The 21187-nt window shown below is 37.2% G+C and overlaps 1 protein-coding gene across 1 annotated transcript in view; it reads left to right on the forward strand.

The window, feature by feature from the left end:
- Positions 1 to 21187, forward strand: part of LOC134652096 (F-box only protein 32) — a 44511-nt gene that overhangs the window by 19580 nt on the left and 3744 nt on the right. Inside the window, exons 3-4 of the mRNA XM_063507261.1 lie at positions 19961 to 20048; positions 20752 to 20941. Coding sequence (XP_063363331.1) covers positions 19961 to 20048; positions 20752 to 20941 — 278 coding nt within the window. The remainder of the gene's footprint in view (positions 1 to 19960; positions 20049 to 20751; positions 20942 to 21187) is intronic.

Here is a 21187-nt window from a genome sequence, read left to right on the forward strand (position 1 = left end):
AACTTACTACAGAGTACAGATTAAGTAATGTTGTGAAACTTTAGCGTTAAATATACCTAGTTATCTCGAATAGATACCTTTAGAAATTTAAAGTTTAGATTGACATTTAGAAGTTCAGGACGAAATTGACAGCTCCGAACAACTGACAGGCCGATATCGACCGGCGGACTGGTAATCAGTGGGCCCCTTTAGTAATAAATAAGGTCCCGTTTTTGCCTTTTGAAGCCCAAGAAGTACAGAAATACGGATCCGCTGAATGCTGAACCATTAGGTAACAACATTGTAATTGTCAAAAATAGCAAAAGTTATTCAGTATAGTTTTAGAATGTATTTATACATTAGGACGCAATAAAACAAATTTGCTTCTAAAACGGGAGTGAAACTGAACTGCGTGTAGTGTAGTGTCACCGTTCGCCGTGGCTAAGGGATGGGCACTACAATATTCCTAGTGATAGGAATATTTCCGGGAATATTGTCAATTTATTTTATGAAGCAGGACCCGGGTTCCTATTCTGGTAGGGGCATTTATTTGTGTATTCATCACTCATATTTGTTATGGATGTATTTTAAGTCGTTTTCTATATGTATCTGTCAACATATGTATATCGTCGGCTAGTACAGTCAAGTGTAAAAATATGTGTAAAACCTTACAAAAAAAAGGTCCCACAGTTCTTAATTCGCTGACATAAGAGATTTGTGCAGTGTGCACCCATATATTTTTACACTTGACCGTACCTACCTTACTTATTGAGCTTACTGTGGTACTAGGTCGATTTGTGTAAGATTGTCCCTTAATGTTATTTATATATTTATTTAGGTATAGATGGTCAAGCAGATCTTGCCAGTAAAAAAAGGCGCGAAATTCAAATTTTCTATGGCACAATATCCCTTCGCGCCTACATTTTTCAAATTTGCCGCCTCTTGCAGCTCCTCAGCTTGTCAGTAGAAAACTACTGACGAGATCTGTTTGACCATCTATATGTTCGAAGAAACATGTTCCCACTCGAGAATAATTCCCCAAAACACGAGGACACCACTAGTCGTAATTAAAAGGTTGGTCGTTGGCCGAACATCCTTGGCAGAAAGCCAGACTCTTGCCTAAACGCTGACTGGCTGGTGCGGCCATTAGAGCTGTTTATGGAACACTTTTTTTTACGTTCGAAATTGAAATGTTCTTGTGGATTCTAATTTAGTTAATTTTGTTTGAATGTGTTTCTTTGTTGCAACAATAAATTGTGTGTAAAATAAGTTTTGGTTTTTCTCAAAATTCAAAAGTTAAAAGTATCTTTGTTTTTAGTTGTTATATTTTTTTCTGTTTTGTCTGGATGTATTTATTGCTAGTAAATTAATCTAAAGGTCGATTACTAAACTTGTGACTTCAACTTGTGAAATCAGTGTTTGTTACTACTTCAAGCAAAAACGCACTAACGGAGATAGATACAATATTTGCGCACAAATAACCTGGATTTGCCTTTATCCCGCAAATCTAACCCTAAGGTATTGAAATTAGAAATGAGGGATTTGAAAAGTTAGGAAAGCTATCAGAATCCGAGAATAATCTCCGAAAATTTTCAATCTAACCTAACCTAACCTACGTTAGATTATAAAGTAACGGGTTCACAATCTTACGGTGTCATATACAAGATTATATACAACAAGGTAGAGTTTATTACGCTTCTTCTTGTTACTAATTCATTTCGCGAAGTACGACTCACTTCGCTCTGCAGTAGGTAAGTACTTTTCTACGTCTCGAGAGAATCCTTAGTCATGTGCTCGTGTAGATAAAATGTATCTCCTTTGTGTTTATCGTTACCAGAGATTGCTAAACGCTCGAGTTTAGAAGACATTATTAGGTCCTAGACCTTGCAGAAAACTTGCTCTCAAATTGAAATTGATTTTTTTTATTTCAGACACATAATATTATCCATATCATTGGTTAGTAACAAAAATCAAAACTAAACAATACAGATTAATGTTAGTATTCCTTAAGTCAAAACTTGTTTTCAAACGCCAAACATAGTTTTATTTATACAATGATTGTCTTGGATAGCCCCCCAGCCCAGCCCAGAGGTTTTTTCAGAGATAAGGGACAAGGGACTAAAAAAGGGACCACTCGACGAAATTTCTCAAAAGTCAAAAGTGATTTTCCCTATTTTCAAATTTTCATTTTTTTTAATGCTTTGGCCTGTAAAACGAACAGCAGCTAGGAAGTAAATTGACATGTTATAACAGTTATTGTTTTCCATGGTATTGTTCACAAGTCGACCTCGTCGCTCTCTTTCTGTCATTGTGCAGTGCGCGGCCTTGAACGAGACAGACGGATAGGCGCAAGTTCAACTTTTATTGTTATTGATACGGCCTTGCGCGACGCGCGTGGCAGGGCGAGCGAAATGTGTGCAGAAAATGTCTATGGTTGTTTCATTGATATAGTATAAAGAACTGGATACCCAATCAGCCGCCAAAAATGGCCCCACAAAAGTGATGTCAAAACAGATCATGCATTACTTTTTCGTTTAGTCTTGTTTGAAACGCTCAAATGTGAAGTTGTCAACAATTACGAAATGTGCCGTTAAAATATGTAAAAATAACAATGATAAAACAAGGAAAAAGGATGGAATGTATTTCTTTCGGTTAGTTCTTTGGATAGCATTACATAATTTATGTAATCTGGTGGTAATTTTATGGTTTTGAATAAATTAATTTGTTAGTACCAAAGAAGGGATGTTAAGGAACAAAAATCTAATGAGTCGATGTGAGGTCAATATTTTTTTATATTTTTATATGGAATTCATAAGAAATAATATTATGTTTAAATTCAAGATTTCCAAGAAAACCTATGCGACGTGCAAAGTGGACTGCTATTTAATTATAGCAAGAGATAGGGGTGATGCAGTTTTAAACAAGGCAAAACGGCACTTGTGTGTTCGGCCCATTTCCCTGTTTCCGACATATACACCACCAATAAGGGCTTATATCGACTAACTGTAAATGCTAAACCTGTCGGAACACAATGACAACCACAGGATTTTTTTTATAAAGTATAGGTAGACTTTATAAAAAAAATCCAATCAGTATCTAAATGTCCCCGTGCACCCGCGCTATGAGTAAATGTAGATCTTAAATACACAGTTATTTAATAAGTATAATTTATTTCAAGGAAATTAGTATTTAAAGACGTATACTTACGAATTAAAAATTTGATTTGTTTGAATTTGAACCACGAATTAATTTTATTTGAGCTCCCGATTAAATTAAATTTGTTTTATTTATTACTTCAATTGGTTTTCCTGTACAGTAATACATATTAAAGTGTACCAAAGTGACTCCATTCGTTCATTATTCTCGTTTGACGTTGTTTGACGTAAATACGTTACGTTTAGTGCCATCGGACTAAATTTTTTAACAGTGTTGGTACTTATGTTTGCAAATTTGACACTTAATGCTTACGACATTAAGCTCTTTTCTGTACGAAACATTTATCTTGACTCAAAATTTACGTAAGCGTTTTTATCATCAATGCAAATGGTGCGAAACGTCATTGGGATCCACATTTTTTGACGTTTTTGTTCTGCTTTGTGTGTCTATTTCTTTTATATTAAGTCAGTGGGTTGTTTAAAAAAAATCTAACCTAACCTAATCATAAATCATTATTCTGACTTTATTATTGAATATCTGGGAGACCGAGTTTTGCTCGGAAAACATATAAAATGTCAAAAATTAGCGTTTTCCCAGAGATAACACCTAGCTAGATCGATTTTTCGCCCCCGAAAACCCCTATATACCAAATTTCATCGAAATCGTTAGAGCCGTTTCCGAGATCCCCGAAATATATTTACATATAAATAAATAAATATGCAAGAGTTGCTCGTTTGAAGGTATTAGATTAACTAAATATTTTAACGCCTATTGTTTCAAAAAAGGAAAAATAGAATTATAGAACCTAAAATCAATCATGATTTTAAAAACAAGTTTTGTTTTTGAGATGTCTGTGGAATGGTAAATAATATCGGTAATTAATTCAAAAACAGTACCTTTAAAATTATAGAAGGAAATGATGCAGCATATCAAACTAAATCAGAACCAAATAAGCAACCGAAGGCAGTGAAATTAGTAGGTATTTACGACATTGGCTTACTGCCATCTGCATTCCTTTGAATTTCCTAAATTTGCATGTGCATAGGTACAATCTGGGATTATTTGGCAAACATTTAATTGTGTTCCTTCCCTCGAGTAGAAAAGAGCAAATAGTTTTGTCCCCGTTTGTTCTTCGCAGTCATAAACATAGAGATATTAGAGATACTAAGGCCTAAATTTGAATTTGAACATAAAGTAAATAAAGTTGCATTCTTCTGAGATACCTACCTAACCTACCTATCTTGTAGATTACTTTTTAGAACATTATCATGGTATCTGATTCAGTTGAAAGTTAGAGTACTTATGTAATACCGATGACAATACAATAATATGCTAACATGGAGCTGATCTGATGATGCATTCGGAAGGTGGCCAATGGAACTGATCTATGGAAAAACAGAAGTCATTGGCCTTAGCGTCTATTGTAGACGATTTATGGTGTAAAACCGGAGAGACATCCCATTACACCGTCTGGGACGGAATTAAGGAAACGCAGGGATGCCCATTGCCCAGTACCTGCATTACCCTTTCGGCTTCACTGGCTTAACCCACAGGAAAACATCATCAACAACAGAACAACAACAACAGAAGTACATCGAGTTTATACTAAATAAAAAGCTACTGCGCATTTGACTCATTGTGAATCTTATCACAAATCAATTTACAATGAATCACAAACAATCGTCTGTTTTAATTACGCATGTAACATGGCGTCGATGGAGATCTGTACTATCTGTAGATCGTTATCTTTATAAAAGAAAATGTAATGTTGTTTTGAAACAGATCATGTCTGAATAAAGTTCCATCGTCAAATATAATAACATATACTTGCAACTCTTGCAAGATATTACTATGTACTATACCAAAACAGTGCTTTTCTAAATTAAATATCTACTAACTGCTGTCTGTTATCTAATAATGGGAGAAAGGCGACCATTATTAGGATTGAGAAATCAGATCTGTTAGAAAATCTCTGTTTCTTCAAGCCAATGCTTGGCGTAGTACTTAGGCAATATGAGGAAGTTTAAGTACGGTAAACACAACGAGACCATGGTCTCCTTTGTCAACGATAGAGTTAGAACAGACATACGAGTATCCAAATATACTTGGTCAACCAGATCTTGACAGTAGAAAAAGGCGGCAAATTTGAAAAATGTAGGCGCGAATGGATACCGTCCCATAGAAAATTTGAGTTTCGCGCCTTTTTTTACTGACAAGATTTGGTTGACCAGCTATAGAAGCTGAGACTAGGTACTTATATTTAACGTTGCTAATGCAGAACGAAAGCCAGGGAAATTCTAAATTCATGGAAATCGCTCTTGCTATATTCGACTTTCGAGTTTCGAGTTGAGTTGAGTACCTAACAGGGATATAGATTTCCTCGTTGTTCGCGGTATTCCCCAGAGCTCCACATACCTACTGGTTTTTACAAAATGTTGCGAAAATATCTATAATCAGTGCAGACACGCCCGCTTTGAAAAGTAACCGACTGAAAGCAAGCGTCGACCCGGAACAACACGGGTCCATCCTCCATTTTATCGTGACCTCTTACATTTTGCGCCATCTTTGATTACACGGCTCTATTTAAAATGGCCGGCTGAACGCATGATGGCTCGCCGTTTTATTTTTAAATCGGTTCTTATTTCAAATGCATTTTAGTGCGTCATTATTTTTACGTTTGATAAGTTCGAGTGGCGCCTTTAAAAATAAAGACCATCAATAATAGAATTAATGGTATACTTGGTCAACCAGATCTTGACAGTAGAAAAAGGCGGCAAATTTGAAAAACGTAGGCGCGAAGGGATGTCGTCCCATAGAAAATTTGAATTTCGCGCCTTTTTTTACTGACATGATTTGGTTGACCAGCTATATGTTATTTTTTAATGCGCCGCATGTGTAACTTTTTAATTAACGTGGACATATGGCCAACCGTATCTTTCAATAGTATCAGAAAAAAAAATTAACAAAAACACTTTACCACTGAAAATATGACATTGAAATTCTCAAATTTGAAATTTCCAAATAGGAAAAAATAATTCTTGTGGAAAATTTGGCAATTTTGGAAGCTTTCTCGACGGCACATAAAAGCAGTTCAAATTATACTTAAAAATGTTTTTTATTTTTATTTAATTTATTAAAGTATGTACATCCTCGTCATATTTATTATAACTTAGGTATACTATATAAACAGACAGTTATACATGCAATTCTTACAAGTATCTAGGTACGTGACTTTGCGTTTAAGTAACAATAAGATACTATACATACCTACCTCTCCATTGGTAATCCTTAAATAAAAACAATAGGTACCTACTTTTAGTCCTAACCACAACATGATAGGGGTGTCATCGACCTCTACATGGCTGGTACTTAACCATTGTAGCCTGACCCATCGTGCCTAGTTCTACCTTTATTATGTACCTAAGATATATCCGTGTTGGCCAATGAAATACTTAAGATTTTTTCGAAGTACATCTAAATGCGTGTAATTCGAGTTTGCGCAATCCCAATTTCTGCTCTTTTTCAGTTTTTTGCTTATAGATCGGTAACTGAACGTCCGACGGAAAATTTGTTATTAATCATGATGAAAATTGATTCCTAACTGTACATCGGTGGACCTTATTACAAAAGGCTCCACCGATGTAGTTAACAGTGTGGGCGATGTACAATACAAGTAAAACAACACTAGGAACAGTATGATTCGATCCAAATAATTATCGTGACTATAGTTTGGATAACATTTGATGGATGCGTCACGAAGGCTCAACGAACGCCGGTCGCAGACGTCATAGAAAATGCACGATGTCGTGACGAGTCTAGTCTACTATGGCTTCGGCGTGGCCTATCACGTAATGTCAGTATTTACGACTACAGTCACTACGTCTTGTGTGTAGACGGTGATCCAAAACATGTTATTAACTGTTTCTGTATCATTAATTCTTCATTCCGTACAGGCGTACAGCATTTATTAAATACAGGGTGCTTCCTGTAACATGAGCAATAAATTAAACTGTAGGCTGTACTCCTCAAACTGACCAACATTTGTTCAGCAACTTTTGAAAATAACTCATGTATTGATTTTTATTACACTTTAAAGTTTATTCTAAGACGCAATGTATTGCAAATTTTGTTATATATAAAGCGTGACAAGCAACGTCAAACCCACTGATGTCAGCGTACATTGAAGGCAATATTTATTTTGTATGAAAAAGAGGAAGTCTAAAGGATTCATAATTTTTTAAAGTTGCTGAACAAATGTTGGTCAGTTTGAGGAGTACAGCCTTTAGTTTAATTTATTGCTCCTGTTACAGGAAGCACCCTGTATATCTAATGTTCCACTTTGCTTAGTAACAATTTCGCTGAAACTATCCATTTCAAGTTTAAATAAAGAACAGAACACAAGTTAAATAAAATAGAGAACCGAATTCTTAGCGGCCAGTTGCCCCACTTAAAAGTTCATGAAACGAAACGTTTTGTTCGAAAATAGAATCACTTTTCAACCGTTCAACGGAATTCATTTGAATTTTATGTTCCAGAAATACTGTGTTTGTAAAATACCGGCTGTAAAAATTACATAATTCAACATAATGTTATTCGAACTGTGTACCTAATTGAAAAGTGTAAATAACATTTTCACACCACCTATTCGGAAAAGAGCTTTTTCTTCCCTGCTAGGAGGGATCAAAGTGGCACTTTTCCTCCCTGCTAGGAGGGATCATTCAAAGTGACACTTGTCTGTTCTAGCACACTACACATTTTTACATTTTTTGCACATATTTTTTTTTAGCTTAAATAATCTGTTTAAGCATCAGATTGTGTCAACACTAAGATTTTTTTATTTTCCTCGTAGTTGATGTGAAAAGCAGTATGTGTCACACGGTATCAAAATTATTTCGTCTTGGGCGTTAACACTTGAATCCCTCATTACGCTCAGGATTCTATTGTAGAATCCATCGCTTCATTCAGGATTCAATGTACGCCCTTGACGGAAATATATCATTTTGATCCCTTGTAACACAAACTACTAGGTATTTTTTTTTCCAAAATGGATGGTCGTTAAATTTACTGTAACGTTAAAAGGAATTTTAACAATTAATCAAATAACAGTAGTAACACTATTCTGTTTTATAACTTTCATGCAGTTATGCAGAAGTGTTACTTAATTATCAATAATAATAATTGGCATTGACGGTTATTGTCATCTACTTAAGAGCAGGCTAACCTAGTAATTTGTATAATATTGATTATTAGAGCAGTACTTATCTAGTACCTACTTAATACCATAAATTTGCATTGTCACCTAACTTACATACGTAGGTATGTGAAGCTTCATCTCAATCGAATAATGGGAAGTGGGTCTAGGGTTGCCAGATCGAAAGGCGCTATTATCGGGAAAAAATATCAAAATTTCGGGATTTTGGGCCTTAAGTCGGGAAAAAAACCATTCAAATTAAATTAATTGTAATAAAAACAACGATATTTTACATTATTGGCACTACGTCAGCTGCTCTGCCCAATCTCGCCACGGCGCGCGCGCTGACGGGCTCGACGCAGGTCGCTCGCACGCTCGACGACAGTTCGGAACTTGAAATGATTGTTTTATAACTTGATGCGGTTTTTCGGGACAATTTTCACTTTGTCGGGAATCGGGAACACATGCTAAAAATCGGGAGAATCCCGCCGAATCCCGACCATCTGGCAACCCTAAGTGGGCTACATTCCTACTAGTCAAATCAGCTTCTTTTCTTTTCAGCAGAACTGTCAAAACGATTTGCTAATATAGAATTTATATGAAAACGAATGTAGTGACGTCACGGTAAACTCACCTACTTTTTATATTTCAATCCGATTTATTAAATCCAAATTGTGTTTAAAAATAGCTGCTGTCTATGTTTTTCTAATAATTATCTGGTGCTTTATTTCGTGCACGGTTTGAAATAATTTATTTTAAGTACAGGAAACATCCCTATTAGCTATTAAAATTTGTTCAGATCATAATTATCTACATTCAACCGTCACATCACTCACATCGTTACTCTACTAAAAAACTCTGTTATAAAAAATTAACAACGCAATAAAGACATACTAAGGTTTCCTCTTCCCAAGTTCCCATTATTTCTAGAGATGCCCCGAATAGTGGTTTTACCGAATATTCGGCCGAATACCGAATATTCGGCCCCTCTCTCGGCCGAATACCGAATGTTCGGCATCACATTTGAACATTTTGAGTCACAATTATTATGAAAACTGATCGCTAACAAAGCTCAACGTTAGATGACGTTAGCTAAGATATATTTTTGAAGGTGACGGTAGAGGTGGGTAAATTTTCAGATTCTGTCAATTTACCCCATTTCACACACAAGCGCACTTCACGCACACTACCTCACTTTACTGGGACAGGTCACTGACCCATCAAGTTTTTTTTTAAGATAGCGTTTTGAGTTTAGTGGCCTCCTTTTAGGAAAAGCGTTCCATTGAAAGAAGAAAGAGAAACAATACATTTAATCTTGCTTTCCTTGTCTGTTCATGTCACACGTGACGTATTTAAATTCTAATAATTCATTAAGTCAGATGTAAAATTTTATTTACTACTCTATACGACTTTTCATAAGGCTCAAAATCAATTAAAAGAGAATTTAAATAAATAAAGTTCCGGCAGGGTGCAAAATTTAATTAAGGCGGACAAAATAAAATTTGAAAATATATGGAAACAGTGTTGGCTAATGTACCCCTAATATCTTACACTACTTACTATTAAATTAATACAATTAAAATAAAAAATATTATACCGGTATTCCACCGGTATTATTTCAGTGCTGAAGCGATTATCTTCGATCGTAGCCTTGATAATGTAGGTGTTGATAGTTACTTACGGCGGTAGGAGCGGCAATGAACCCCGTGCAGAGTAGAACGTGAGGTGCGTTGGGATAAGTGCATATATCTACTTATAATTCTTTGGCTGGTTGGTTACCCTCTATATTTTATTTTTTGTTTTACTGTTATTAGGTTAAGGGAGTTTTAGGGAGTGAAAAAAAAAATGATTTTCGTTTTATGCGCTCGCGTGATTGCCGATGGATTATAATTAGACAAAAGAACTTGTTTTCCACGCATCGAATGTAGATCCCTATGACACTTCCTCCAAGTCTTCTCCAATAATGTTTATACCGTATTTTAATTACCTACCTTAAATGTTACATTTCTAAATATTTTTTTTGTGCTATACATACTTCAAAAAAATCGTTGGAGGCCTAGCGGTAAGAGCGTGCGAATTGCAATTCCGGCTCGTACCAATGAGTTTTTCGGAACTTATGTACGAAATATCATTTGATATTTACCAGTTGCTTTTCGGTGAAGGAAAACATCGTGAGAAAACCGGACTAAACCCAATAAGAGCCTAGTTTACCCCCTATGGGTTGGAAGGTCAGATGGCAGTCGCTTTCATAAAAATTAGTGCCCACGCCAATTTATGGGATTAATTGCCAAGCGGACCCCAGGCTCCCATGAGCCGTGTCAAAATGCCGGGACAACGCGAGGAAGATGATGATGATGTGACACATACTTCCAAAAAACTCTACAAATATTTTACGTGACAACTGCTTATAAGTAAATATTATGTAGGTACACTTATAAAGTATAAAGTAGAAAATATCTTATAGGTACATAATATAAAAACCGATCATGTACGAGTAGGATTCACCATGGGTTCCACAGTTACACATTTTTATTGCATATTTTTTGTTTAAGACCAACTCACCTATTATAGGACATAGGTCTTCCATTAATCTTTTGGCGTTGAACTATTTTTTGTATATGTATTTATGTAATACAATTCTGAGTTAGGTTATGGTACATTTTTGCTCACCTACTTATAGTTATGTATTATATCTGATATGTGAGATACCAAACCTGATACCAAAAATCGCCGCAAAGTTAAAAGTTCATTTATTTACGTTACTCATCTTCGGATCACCGACTTACTACTTCCTTACTTGACATATGTGTACTAAATTTCAATTGAACTAGTCCAGTAGTTACGGTGAAAATTGGCTTTAACAAAATGGCAGACACACGAGTGATCTTATAAGGGAGATTATTTTCCTTGAGTGAATGGTATGCATTTACCCCAATGCACCTCACGTTCCACGCGGCGCGGCGTAATCTGGCCCCTATTTCACCACGGTGACAGGTACGACAAAAACATCACTGTTATTGACGCCATAGGCATCCATGGACTACAGTTACCGCTAACACTGATTTAAACTTTCACGATTTTTACACATTATTAAATTGTACAACGGAACCGCAAAACGTTCAAGCGGATAAACAAGACCAAGTGCGGGTAGTTCGAAAAACTCGCGCGGTTAGAAGATGCTGATATCAACTTAAGCCAGTCTTCTCCGAGACCACGGGGACAACGCCGTCCTCGAAACGTCGGAGGTAAATCTTAAAACTTAGATACGCGATTAAGTCCCGTTGTACAATTTACTAATACAGTTACCGCTTACCATCGGGCGGGCCGTATTCGTGTTTGCCACCGTCATTGTACCTATTATTAAAAAAAAACTTTATTATATCGGATAAAACAGACATTTCTCTCGCGAAAAAATCTTGTGACAATTGTCACAAGATTTTTCAAAGAATTTTCGGTAAGTCTTGACAGGAAATGAGTTCTGTGTCGCAATTTCGATACAGTTGCCGTGTTTCTTGTGACAATTGTCATTAGCTTCGCAAAATAAGAATTTTTTAGTGGCAATATAATGGAGTTTATTTATTTATTAAAATGTTGGTGGCAAACAAGCACATCGCCCGTCTGATGGTAAGCGGTTACCGTAGCCTATGGAGGCCTGTGACGTCAGCAACAGTGATGTCGACAACTGTCGCACCTGTCACCGTGGTCGTAGTGAAATAGGGGCCAGTAAGTACCTAATAATCGCAGTGGTCTTAAGTGTCACAGACCCTACTGGCGCTTAAGTCCTTTATGACAATTTCTGCCTATTTAAAATTGTTAAAAAAAAAAAGAAACCGAATAATTATATCGGACTACCGAATTTTCACGAGAATCAGTTGTGAAATGTGATATGCAAAGGAGAAGAATTCGGACATACGAAAGCATTTTTGCCCAATTTGAAACGGAGACCTTCGCCAACGCTCGGTCAATGATGGTTTAGGTACAGCTAGCTGCAGAGAAAAGGTACCACCCCTGCATACAATTATCTATCTGGTCGTACCTTTTCTCTGCAGCTGGCTGTACACCTATAAAAATGGTTGTCCCTGCTGTAATTTTATACCGGTACCGTACTTTGTATTTCAACCGGTATAGTTTTACCTTCAAAACGAACCGGTATTGATAAATAATAACGGTACCATACCGCTTATACCGTAAAGAAAGCATGATGCAGTCTCTGCTTTGCACAATTATTGTGTGGACAAAATTCTTATAATCACCGAAACATACATACCTACGCACATAATGTCATTGAAATAAAACATTGTTATTTTATAGTAAATTTATATAATACTCGATATATACACATAACAATAACCAGACCGCAGCGGTATTAGCCTGTAAGCTTCATCTCTTGTCTCCAAATCCGCAAAAACTAGTTAGTACTAAATGCTGGTCTTGCTGTTATTTTATTCTTGAAGATTATGGCTTGTTTCTTGATTATTGAGAACAGCACGTAATCGCACACATATAGACGGAACGAACGGCAACAAAGTAGGTGTAGACACTAAGACTTTCAGGTATTAAACGAATTACGCTTCGTATTAATAGGTAAGTAATATTTAAATGAATATATAATATTCTCTAACGTAAATACAAGATTACAATTGACATCAAATGTCATTGACGTACAGAAGTCATATACTTTTTTTTAATGACGCAAAATTGATACCAGCATAATGAAAATCAATCCCAATCAGTAAAAAGTCTTTAAACTTTTTTCATTTTAAGCGGGTTTTGAAGGAACAAGTTACTTAAATTCAATTGTAATCGTATTGTTTTAGGATAGTTTACTGCTGTTTTCGATCGTTACGACCTGTAAATAACAACAAATCAAATTTTAAATAAATTTATTTACCCTGTTTTTTGAAATACAATTTATCTACTGGTATACATTTTCGTATGCGTATATGATGAAATGTCTAAATAATGTCAAAAACGAGCTACGACGAAGTACACGTCTGCTTCGATCCAAGGCCAGCGGCCATCTGACTCGAAGAAGAATTTTGAGTGATGTCGTCAATGTATGGAAATTGTACGAAAGTTTACATTTGGGATTGAATTTCTGTGTTGTATTTGTGCGTAAAAATATAAGTAGATAATAATTTGCTAGTTTAGTTATCTAGCTTTCAAAATCACACAACAACTCAATTACTGTTAAAGGCAAAACTGTAATGCGTATTGCTCAAACGGAACTCCATATTTTGATTTTTGGATACTTTTAGGTCTTTTAGTGTCGATTTGTAGAGAATTACAGCAAATAAAAAATATTATGCCGTGAAGAGCCGGTACACGGCTTCTTCGTGAACAAATTTACGTATAATTTAATGCAGTTATTAAACATTTCTTGAACAAATTGATTGCACAAAGTGAGCTCTAAATCGAAAACGTCATATACCGTCCCCTTAATGAATAGAGTCATCAAGCAAAACAGACTCGTGATAAAAATAAAATGTTTTGTAATCAACAAATGCTCAAAAAAGGGTCTTCGCATTTAACAACTTTCCAAGAACACATTCTAAATATACCTACATAGTTTTTGATTATTTTTATTCTGCAATTTTTTTTCTAGTGCACCTAACAGATATTCGGTATTCGGCCGAATAGTTGCCGAATATTCGTGGCATCTCTAATTATTTCCCCGTAACCACCGACGGTTCTAGTGTAAACACACACATCAGTATATAGGTCATCGCGTGTCGAAACGGAGACCTGTTTATTTTTACTTTTTATTACCTTTAAATTTTCAACATGGAAATAATATTTATAAGTTTTATAAACAGGTGTGATGGACTGATGGATAATCAAAATAGTTCGTTGCCACTCTCTCCCTTATGGCTCGGCCACGACATTGAGCGACTTGCGACGGCGGCTGCGATAACCATAGGTTGGAGCGAGACACAGCGATCGGACCTTTCGTTCCCACCTATGGTTGTCGCTGCCGCCGTCGCCAGTCGCGTAATGTCGTGGCCGAGCCGAGCGCGGTCGCCCACGGCGACATTTTGCAGCGATTCAGTCGCAAGATGGCCTCGATACAGTCGCGAAGCTGTTCCTGGTCATATGACATACCCTCTCACATGTAAACGCGATTCCGCATCGCCACAGTCGCGATACATAATCGAAACAGTCGCTAATCAGCATCGAATGTCTGTCATTTTCGCACTAATATGAAGAGTGATAGAGAAACAAAGCGTTTCGTTGTTAGCTAGGGCTAGGGTCCAGCTAGGGCAGTCGTGAGACTCTTCAGCCCAGCGCCCGAACTGTTAAGTGAAATATCACCGACTTACGAGGATATCAACATTCAACATATACGAGGGCTGTTTGATAAGTACCCGTTTATGAAAAAAATAATCAGTTGTTTTTGTTTATATGCATTTATTTTTCTTCATAGTCTCCTTTTAACTCTATACACTTGTTCCACCTATATTCAAGCTTCAATAAACCATCCAAAAAGTATGATTTCGGAAAGTCATTAAAATAGGCCTCTGTGGCGGCAATGACTTCGTCATTTGATCCAAATCGCTTACCACCGAGCCATTTTTTCAGGTTGGGAAACAAAAATAAATCGCATGGGGTCAAATCTGGAGAATACGGGGGGGTAAGGCAATAGGGCGTAGCGTAATTGTGTTAATTTAGCCATCACAACTCTAGACGAATGAGCTGGTGCGTTGTCGTGATGAGACAGTACTTTTTTATTTTTTAAATGGGGTCGTTTGTCCTTCAACCCAGCGTCAAATTCATCCAATAAATTGGCATAGTACTGCCCTGTTATCGTTTTCCCCTTTTCTAAGAACTCAATATTTATAATACCCTGCGAATCCCAAAAAACGGTCGCCATGACCTTTCCAGCCGATGGAACGATTTTTGCTATCTTTCGCGCAGGTTCACCCGGTAAAATCCACTGCTTCGACTGCCCTTTCATTTCCGGGGGGTAGTGGTGACCCACGTTTCGTCTACGGTCACGAAACGACGCAGAAACTCCTTCGGGTTACGTTTGAACACGGCCAAACACTGCTCCGAAGTAGTCAGTCGGTTCCGTTTTTGCTCCTCCGTGAGTAAACGCGGCACCCACGTCGCCGATACTGTCTTCATACCCAATTTTTCTTCTAATATGTTTTGTACCCGCTCGATTGGAACATTTACAGCATCAACGATTTCTCGAAGTTCAATTCGGCGGTCGGCTAAAACGATATTTTCAATTTTCTTAACCATATCGTCTGTAGTCACCTCAATTGGGCGGCCTGGGCGATCCTCATCAAAGACGGTTGTTCTCCCCCGCTTAAACTCGTTAAACCAGTATCTGACGGTTGTCATAGAAGGAGCACATTCATGGTAAACCGCTTGCATTCTTACTTTTATTTCATCACATGTTTTTCCTTCCAAAAACAAGAATCTAATTACAGACCGATACTGCTCTTTCTCCATTTTCACAATTTTAAGTTCACGCTTTCACTGAATCGCTGTCAAATGAGAAAAAAACAAAAGAATGCTGTTTTTTTTTAAATTTTCCCACTTCTGAAAAATGGCTTAAAACGATTGTATACATATTTTCGGCCCGTGATATTAATACATTTGGAAAACGGGTACTTATCAAACAGCCCTCGTATTTACTTAGGTTACATATTTATTTGACCTTAAGAAATACTTGCCAATAACCATTTTTCTTTGGAAACTTGAGACTCCTTTCCATTCTCCAGCTCTCGTGTTCCGGGCAATATAGGTCAGGCCGGCAACGACCTACTTACCGGCGCCGTATTTCTGGCTTCCCGCTTGCCCAACCGATGAATAAAGTATTGAAGAATTACTATATACTTGGCCATTTGACTACACTGACTTGGCTTTGTAAATTAACTAGCGACCCGCCTCGGCTTCGCACGGGTAAACCTTAACAAATTACACACCTCTAAACCTTCCTCAAGAATCACTCTATTGATAGATGAAAACCGATTTTTTTGAGTTTATCGCAAACATACAGATTAGTATAAGTATTAACGAATAACGATACACTCGGCCATTTGACCACACTGACTTGGTTTTGTAATCTTAGATCACATTATAAACTGAAATACATCATTATACCTACTAAAGAAAAAGTGACAAAGCCCTCCATTGGCGGCATATATCGACACGGACAAGCGCCAAATATATTTTGTACTCGTCCTTGTTGTCTAGCTAGACATTAAGGCTGCGGTCGTACTGCAGACGCCGCACGCAGCCGACAACGTCACGTCGCACGCAGCGTCTGAATGGTGTTGGCGGGGGGACGCCGCACGCAGCGAGCGAAAACGACCACTCCCGAGCATTCTCGAACACACCATTCAGACGCTGCGTGCGACGTGACGTTGTCGGCTGCGTGCGGCGTCTGCAGTACGACCGCAGCCTAAGGTAGATATTTTTAGACCTTAATTGTTCTTAAAGTACGCTCTTTTCTTGAAGAGTTGAAGGTCGTTTCGGTCCGGAAATTTCGCGGGCGACATTTCGTTTCATAGTTCAGCTGTGCGAGACAGGAAGTTTCTGGAGAAACGCACAGTTGAGGTGAGGGCTGCCAACAATTTACGTGGCCTTCGCTCACATGCTTACTTTTTACCAATAGTGAAGAAACTGCATGGTACACCGGTCTATATTAAGTAAATTAGTGCTAGCACTGGCCCAAATGAACTGAACCGTTGCTTTATACCTAATTGCCTACGTTAATCATAACCAAGATACCGCAGTGATAGTGTTCGCAGTATAAGTACCCGCTTCATTTAATGTTCCAGCGGCATTACATAAAAGTGTTGGGTACGGGGTAAGTGAGGCTATTTTTAACATTTCTGACAAAGTATAAGCACATATTTAGTGCATATTGTTGATAATTTTAACCAAGGTTTGCGGTTCTGAAAAATAATACGTTTTGTTTCGTTAAATGACAGTGACTGTACCACTGTAGTTCATAGTTGTCATTTTAATGACGTTTTGTAAAAGATGTTTAAGTAAGAAAATTATTGCCATGAAAATTGACAACGTATTTTTGGGATAACTTGTATTGTAATATACTCTTCCTAATTATGTATATCAGTCACAATACTGCATGTACAACTTACATTGTGACGCAGTTGCGCACGCGCCGATCCTAGCGCCATTATAGTGAAAGCGAGAAAGCTAGCTCGTCTAAGGGCACCGGCTAATGACAAATCGTTTCTGTTTCCACTTCTTTGTCTGCTCGATCTCTTATATAACTCATATATGTAGAATTTTTGAGTTAAACGGCGAGTTGTAAAGGGAATCCTGTTGGAGGAATGGTGATTGGTGATGATTGTTTTCAACATAAGTACCTACTGGTATTTTATTTCATACGAATTAACTATTATTTACTTTACGTATTTATTTTGGTATATTTGTACTATTAATCTCTGCTTGAAATTTTTTAAATGAAAACATCCGTCCGTGCCGCGCGAGAAAGTAAAAGTTAGACGTTTTATTCTCAAATCCTTCGCGAAATTATGTAGGTCCTTATTTACTACATAGGTAAGTACACAACTAGCTGTGCCCTTGACAGTCACGCGTAGGATGTGGTCTGCGTCATTGCCCTCCCTCCTCTCGGGGTGGTTTATTTAAAATAATATAAATGTGTTGTAAATTACCTACACAATAGTTTATAGAAAGCGCCAATCGGACTTCAAAATAATGTATGGAATTGGAAATGTTTAATGACGTGAGTTTAGGTAAAGGTATTTTTTTTCACTTTTTCGTTGACGTTTGTCTATGGACTATTGTCATCTTGGCAACCGGCCCTTGGACACCTACCGAATATGTTCACCTTTACGTAAACCGAAAGCAATTTGAATTCCATTTAGCAAAACTTTTTCCACATTTTACGACACTAGGCCATTGAAATAGTGAAAGCTGGTTAATGAGCTAGTCCTAATGAGTCTCAAAGACAAAGTTTAACAGTAAGCGTCTCGGAATCGTCACTTAGGCACGTCACGCTCGTCTGGACTGGATGTGTGCAAAAATTGTATAATCATGGCCGACACAAAAATCCTTTATGTTAAAAATAATTTCTTACCTTGTAAAGTACTTGTATTATTATAATTCTGCCGTGCTAACAACATATGCAGTAATCGCAGTTGAAAAGTCATGCAATTGTTTATCTTGTTCTCTTTGAATAAGTTCTTTATTTAAACGATGATTTTCATGCAAGTATATTATACTGCACTTACTATTAGCAGGGCAGAATTAGGCTTGTTTCTAAGCGTTTGAGCTTTTACCGTTATAACTATTGTTTGTCATATTATCATTAGTCATAAAACTGAAACCGTTACAGGATTTTCCTAAGGTTATCCTACAGATAGGTTAGGTTAGGTTTGTCTTATGGCAATCCTGAAAAGTGACGCGTTTCTGAACCAAATAAATTATGACTAACGAAAATTGCGGGCAAACAATACATTGTGACTTTAAACTTTTTGGGAAACAATAGAGACCCACTCAAGTATTATCAAATAACACTTAACCCCTCATTACTTCACTGAAAGTAATACTACCGCACGCTGACTTTGAAAAGCAGAGCTCGTAAAGCAATTGTTAAGAGCCAACAGGAGTGGTAATTTCTCCATACAAACGTACTCGACTGTTTCCTCCGTGGGTTTTGAAGCTAGAGCAATGATTTTTTCAACACAGATTAATATTGTCAATATCTGTGTCGGACCGTTTTGCTTTTTTTGATATTTTTTTAAGGCGCTAGAGCCCTTCAAAAATGGCCAAAATGGCTTAATTGACTATGCCGCAATGAGAGGCGTGGTATTCAAAACTGATATCAATTAACCAAAAAAGCAAAACGGTCCGACACAGATAATTTCATAGTCATTTAGATTTCCAAATTTGGTTACGATTGGTTAAGTTTTGGAGGAGGAAACAGTCGAGTACGAAACCTCGGTTTTTGAGATTTTTACGCAGGATTTTTCGCCTTGTCCTTATCGCACTAGTTTCAGGAGCCGCTTCCGTTAGCGAGACGGGTATATTTACCTAAAATATTTAAATCTCAGCTCCTGTTGGCTCTTAAACAATAGATCAACATTATGGTTCTCTTTAAAGCACTTTCAAGTGGAATCCCGTCATGGTATATGAAATGGGGTATACCGGTATAGCCTCTTCACATTCAACCTATCATTGCATTCAGCTACATCCGTAGGTTTGTTTTGATCAGCCCTAGCAGCACGGTCGCATTTTTATCGTTTATCACCATGCCTGTTACGTTCTAACAAGTATGTAAGTGCGAAAGTGACGGGTATAGTGATAGTCGATAAAAATGGAACCGTGCTGAGCCCGCGGGCATCCGTATGCGGTCAAGCGTTTAGTGTGGTTATGGTTTACTGAGATTGATACCTAAAAAGGTATAATATATCTTTGTCATCATGTCATTAATAGCAACGGCTTACGTCTCATCTCAGACCACCCCAGTGCTATTTGATTCAATCTTGATTTATTTGTTGTAAACAGTACCCGAATTATTTGCAAGTTTATCTGTTCAGTAAAGGGGTTATTACATGTATTTGCCTTTTCGTCGGACACTGCTGTCACTGTCACATATAATAAGTATGTTTATATGTTTTTGTAATACAGGAGCCAGGAAGGTGACGAAGGCGAGAAAGGCGACTCCGTGGCCAGAGTTCCCCCGCACTGTCATATCACTATCAAATGTACTAGAGAGGTTAGTATTTTCAAGTTACACATTTATTTATTTTTTATGTCTGAAATCTGAAGGAGAAGGGATTTGGAATGGTTATGATTCAACTGATTTTTAAGGATATGCTAAAAAATGCTATTAAGACAAAAAGGGTCGCTTCACATGATCCTGATATCATGAATTTACAACTTGGTAATTCATGCCTAAATTGGCAAAACGGAACACTTGTTTCAATATTTACATATCAAATTGGATTATTTTAACTGAATACCGAAAACCGGCGAAGTGGGTCAGCACTATTATTTTCAGTTGAAACTGTACCTATTTGATAAAATATATTTTGGATGTTTTAAAAAGTTTAAATAGCTTAAACAAATTATTTTAACATATCACTACTTAATCTTGCAGTTGTTAAGAACATACGTGGTACAATTATTATGTTCATACCCTTAACCTTTATACTCGTATTTGCTCGTACATATTGAAAATAGATTTCGGGGAAAGATAGACAAGACTATCACATTGCTTACTTTTTAAAATTTCAATTAGTCCGGATAGTCCTTAACCGTTAAAGAGAGAATCTCACATAACTCACATTACTATGTTGAATTATTGGTTTAGAGTCTGTTCGGAAAGAAAAGAGTCGTGGAATGTATTGGGCCCCATACATTCCACGACTCTTCTCTTTCCGCACATAATCTATAAAATAATTTTATTTGTTCCACAGATCGCAGGCTTCAACGGCCTCTCGGAGGCCGTCCGCCGCCTGGACTTCTCTTCAGCTGTCCGCGACGTCCGTCGGTTCAATTATATCTGCGCGTTACTAGAACTGTTGCTGGGCGGTCAGCGCCTGACGCATTTACCTGGCGCGGCGCAGAAGTTACTACTTTCTATGCTGGAACAACTTGCGGACCAAGGTAAGGGCTCCTCAGGTCATCCATGCAAATACAATGAATACATAAATGAACGTCCACCGATCGATAAAAATCAGACCAAAATATGTCTGTGATCGTGAAATAAACATTTAAAAAAGTTAATGATACCTAGGTCAAACTCACAGCACTGTTCAAAAATCTTAGGATTCTGCTCTGCATCTTCACAATAACTAGGGACGGGATAGTAGGTACGTCTTTTTAATCACTACATAGTATAAAACAAAATCG

The sequence above is a fragment of the Cydia amplana genome, chromosome 11 (genome assembly GCF_948474715.1).
Source record: "Cydia amplana chromosome 11, ilCydAmpl1.1, whole genome shotgun sequence".
Classification (NCBI taxonomy): domain Eukaryota; kingdom Metazoa; phylum Arthropoda; class Insecta; order Lepidoptera; family Tortricidae; genus Cydia; species Cydia amplana.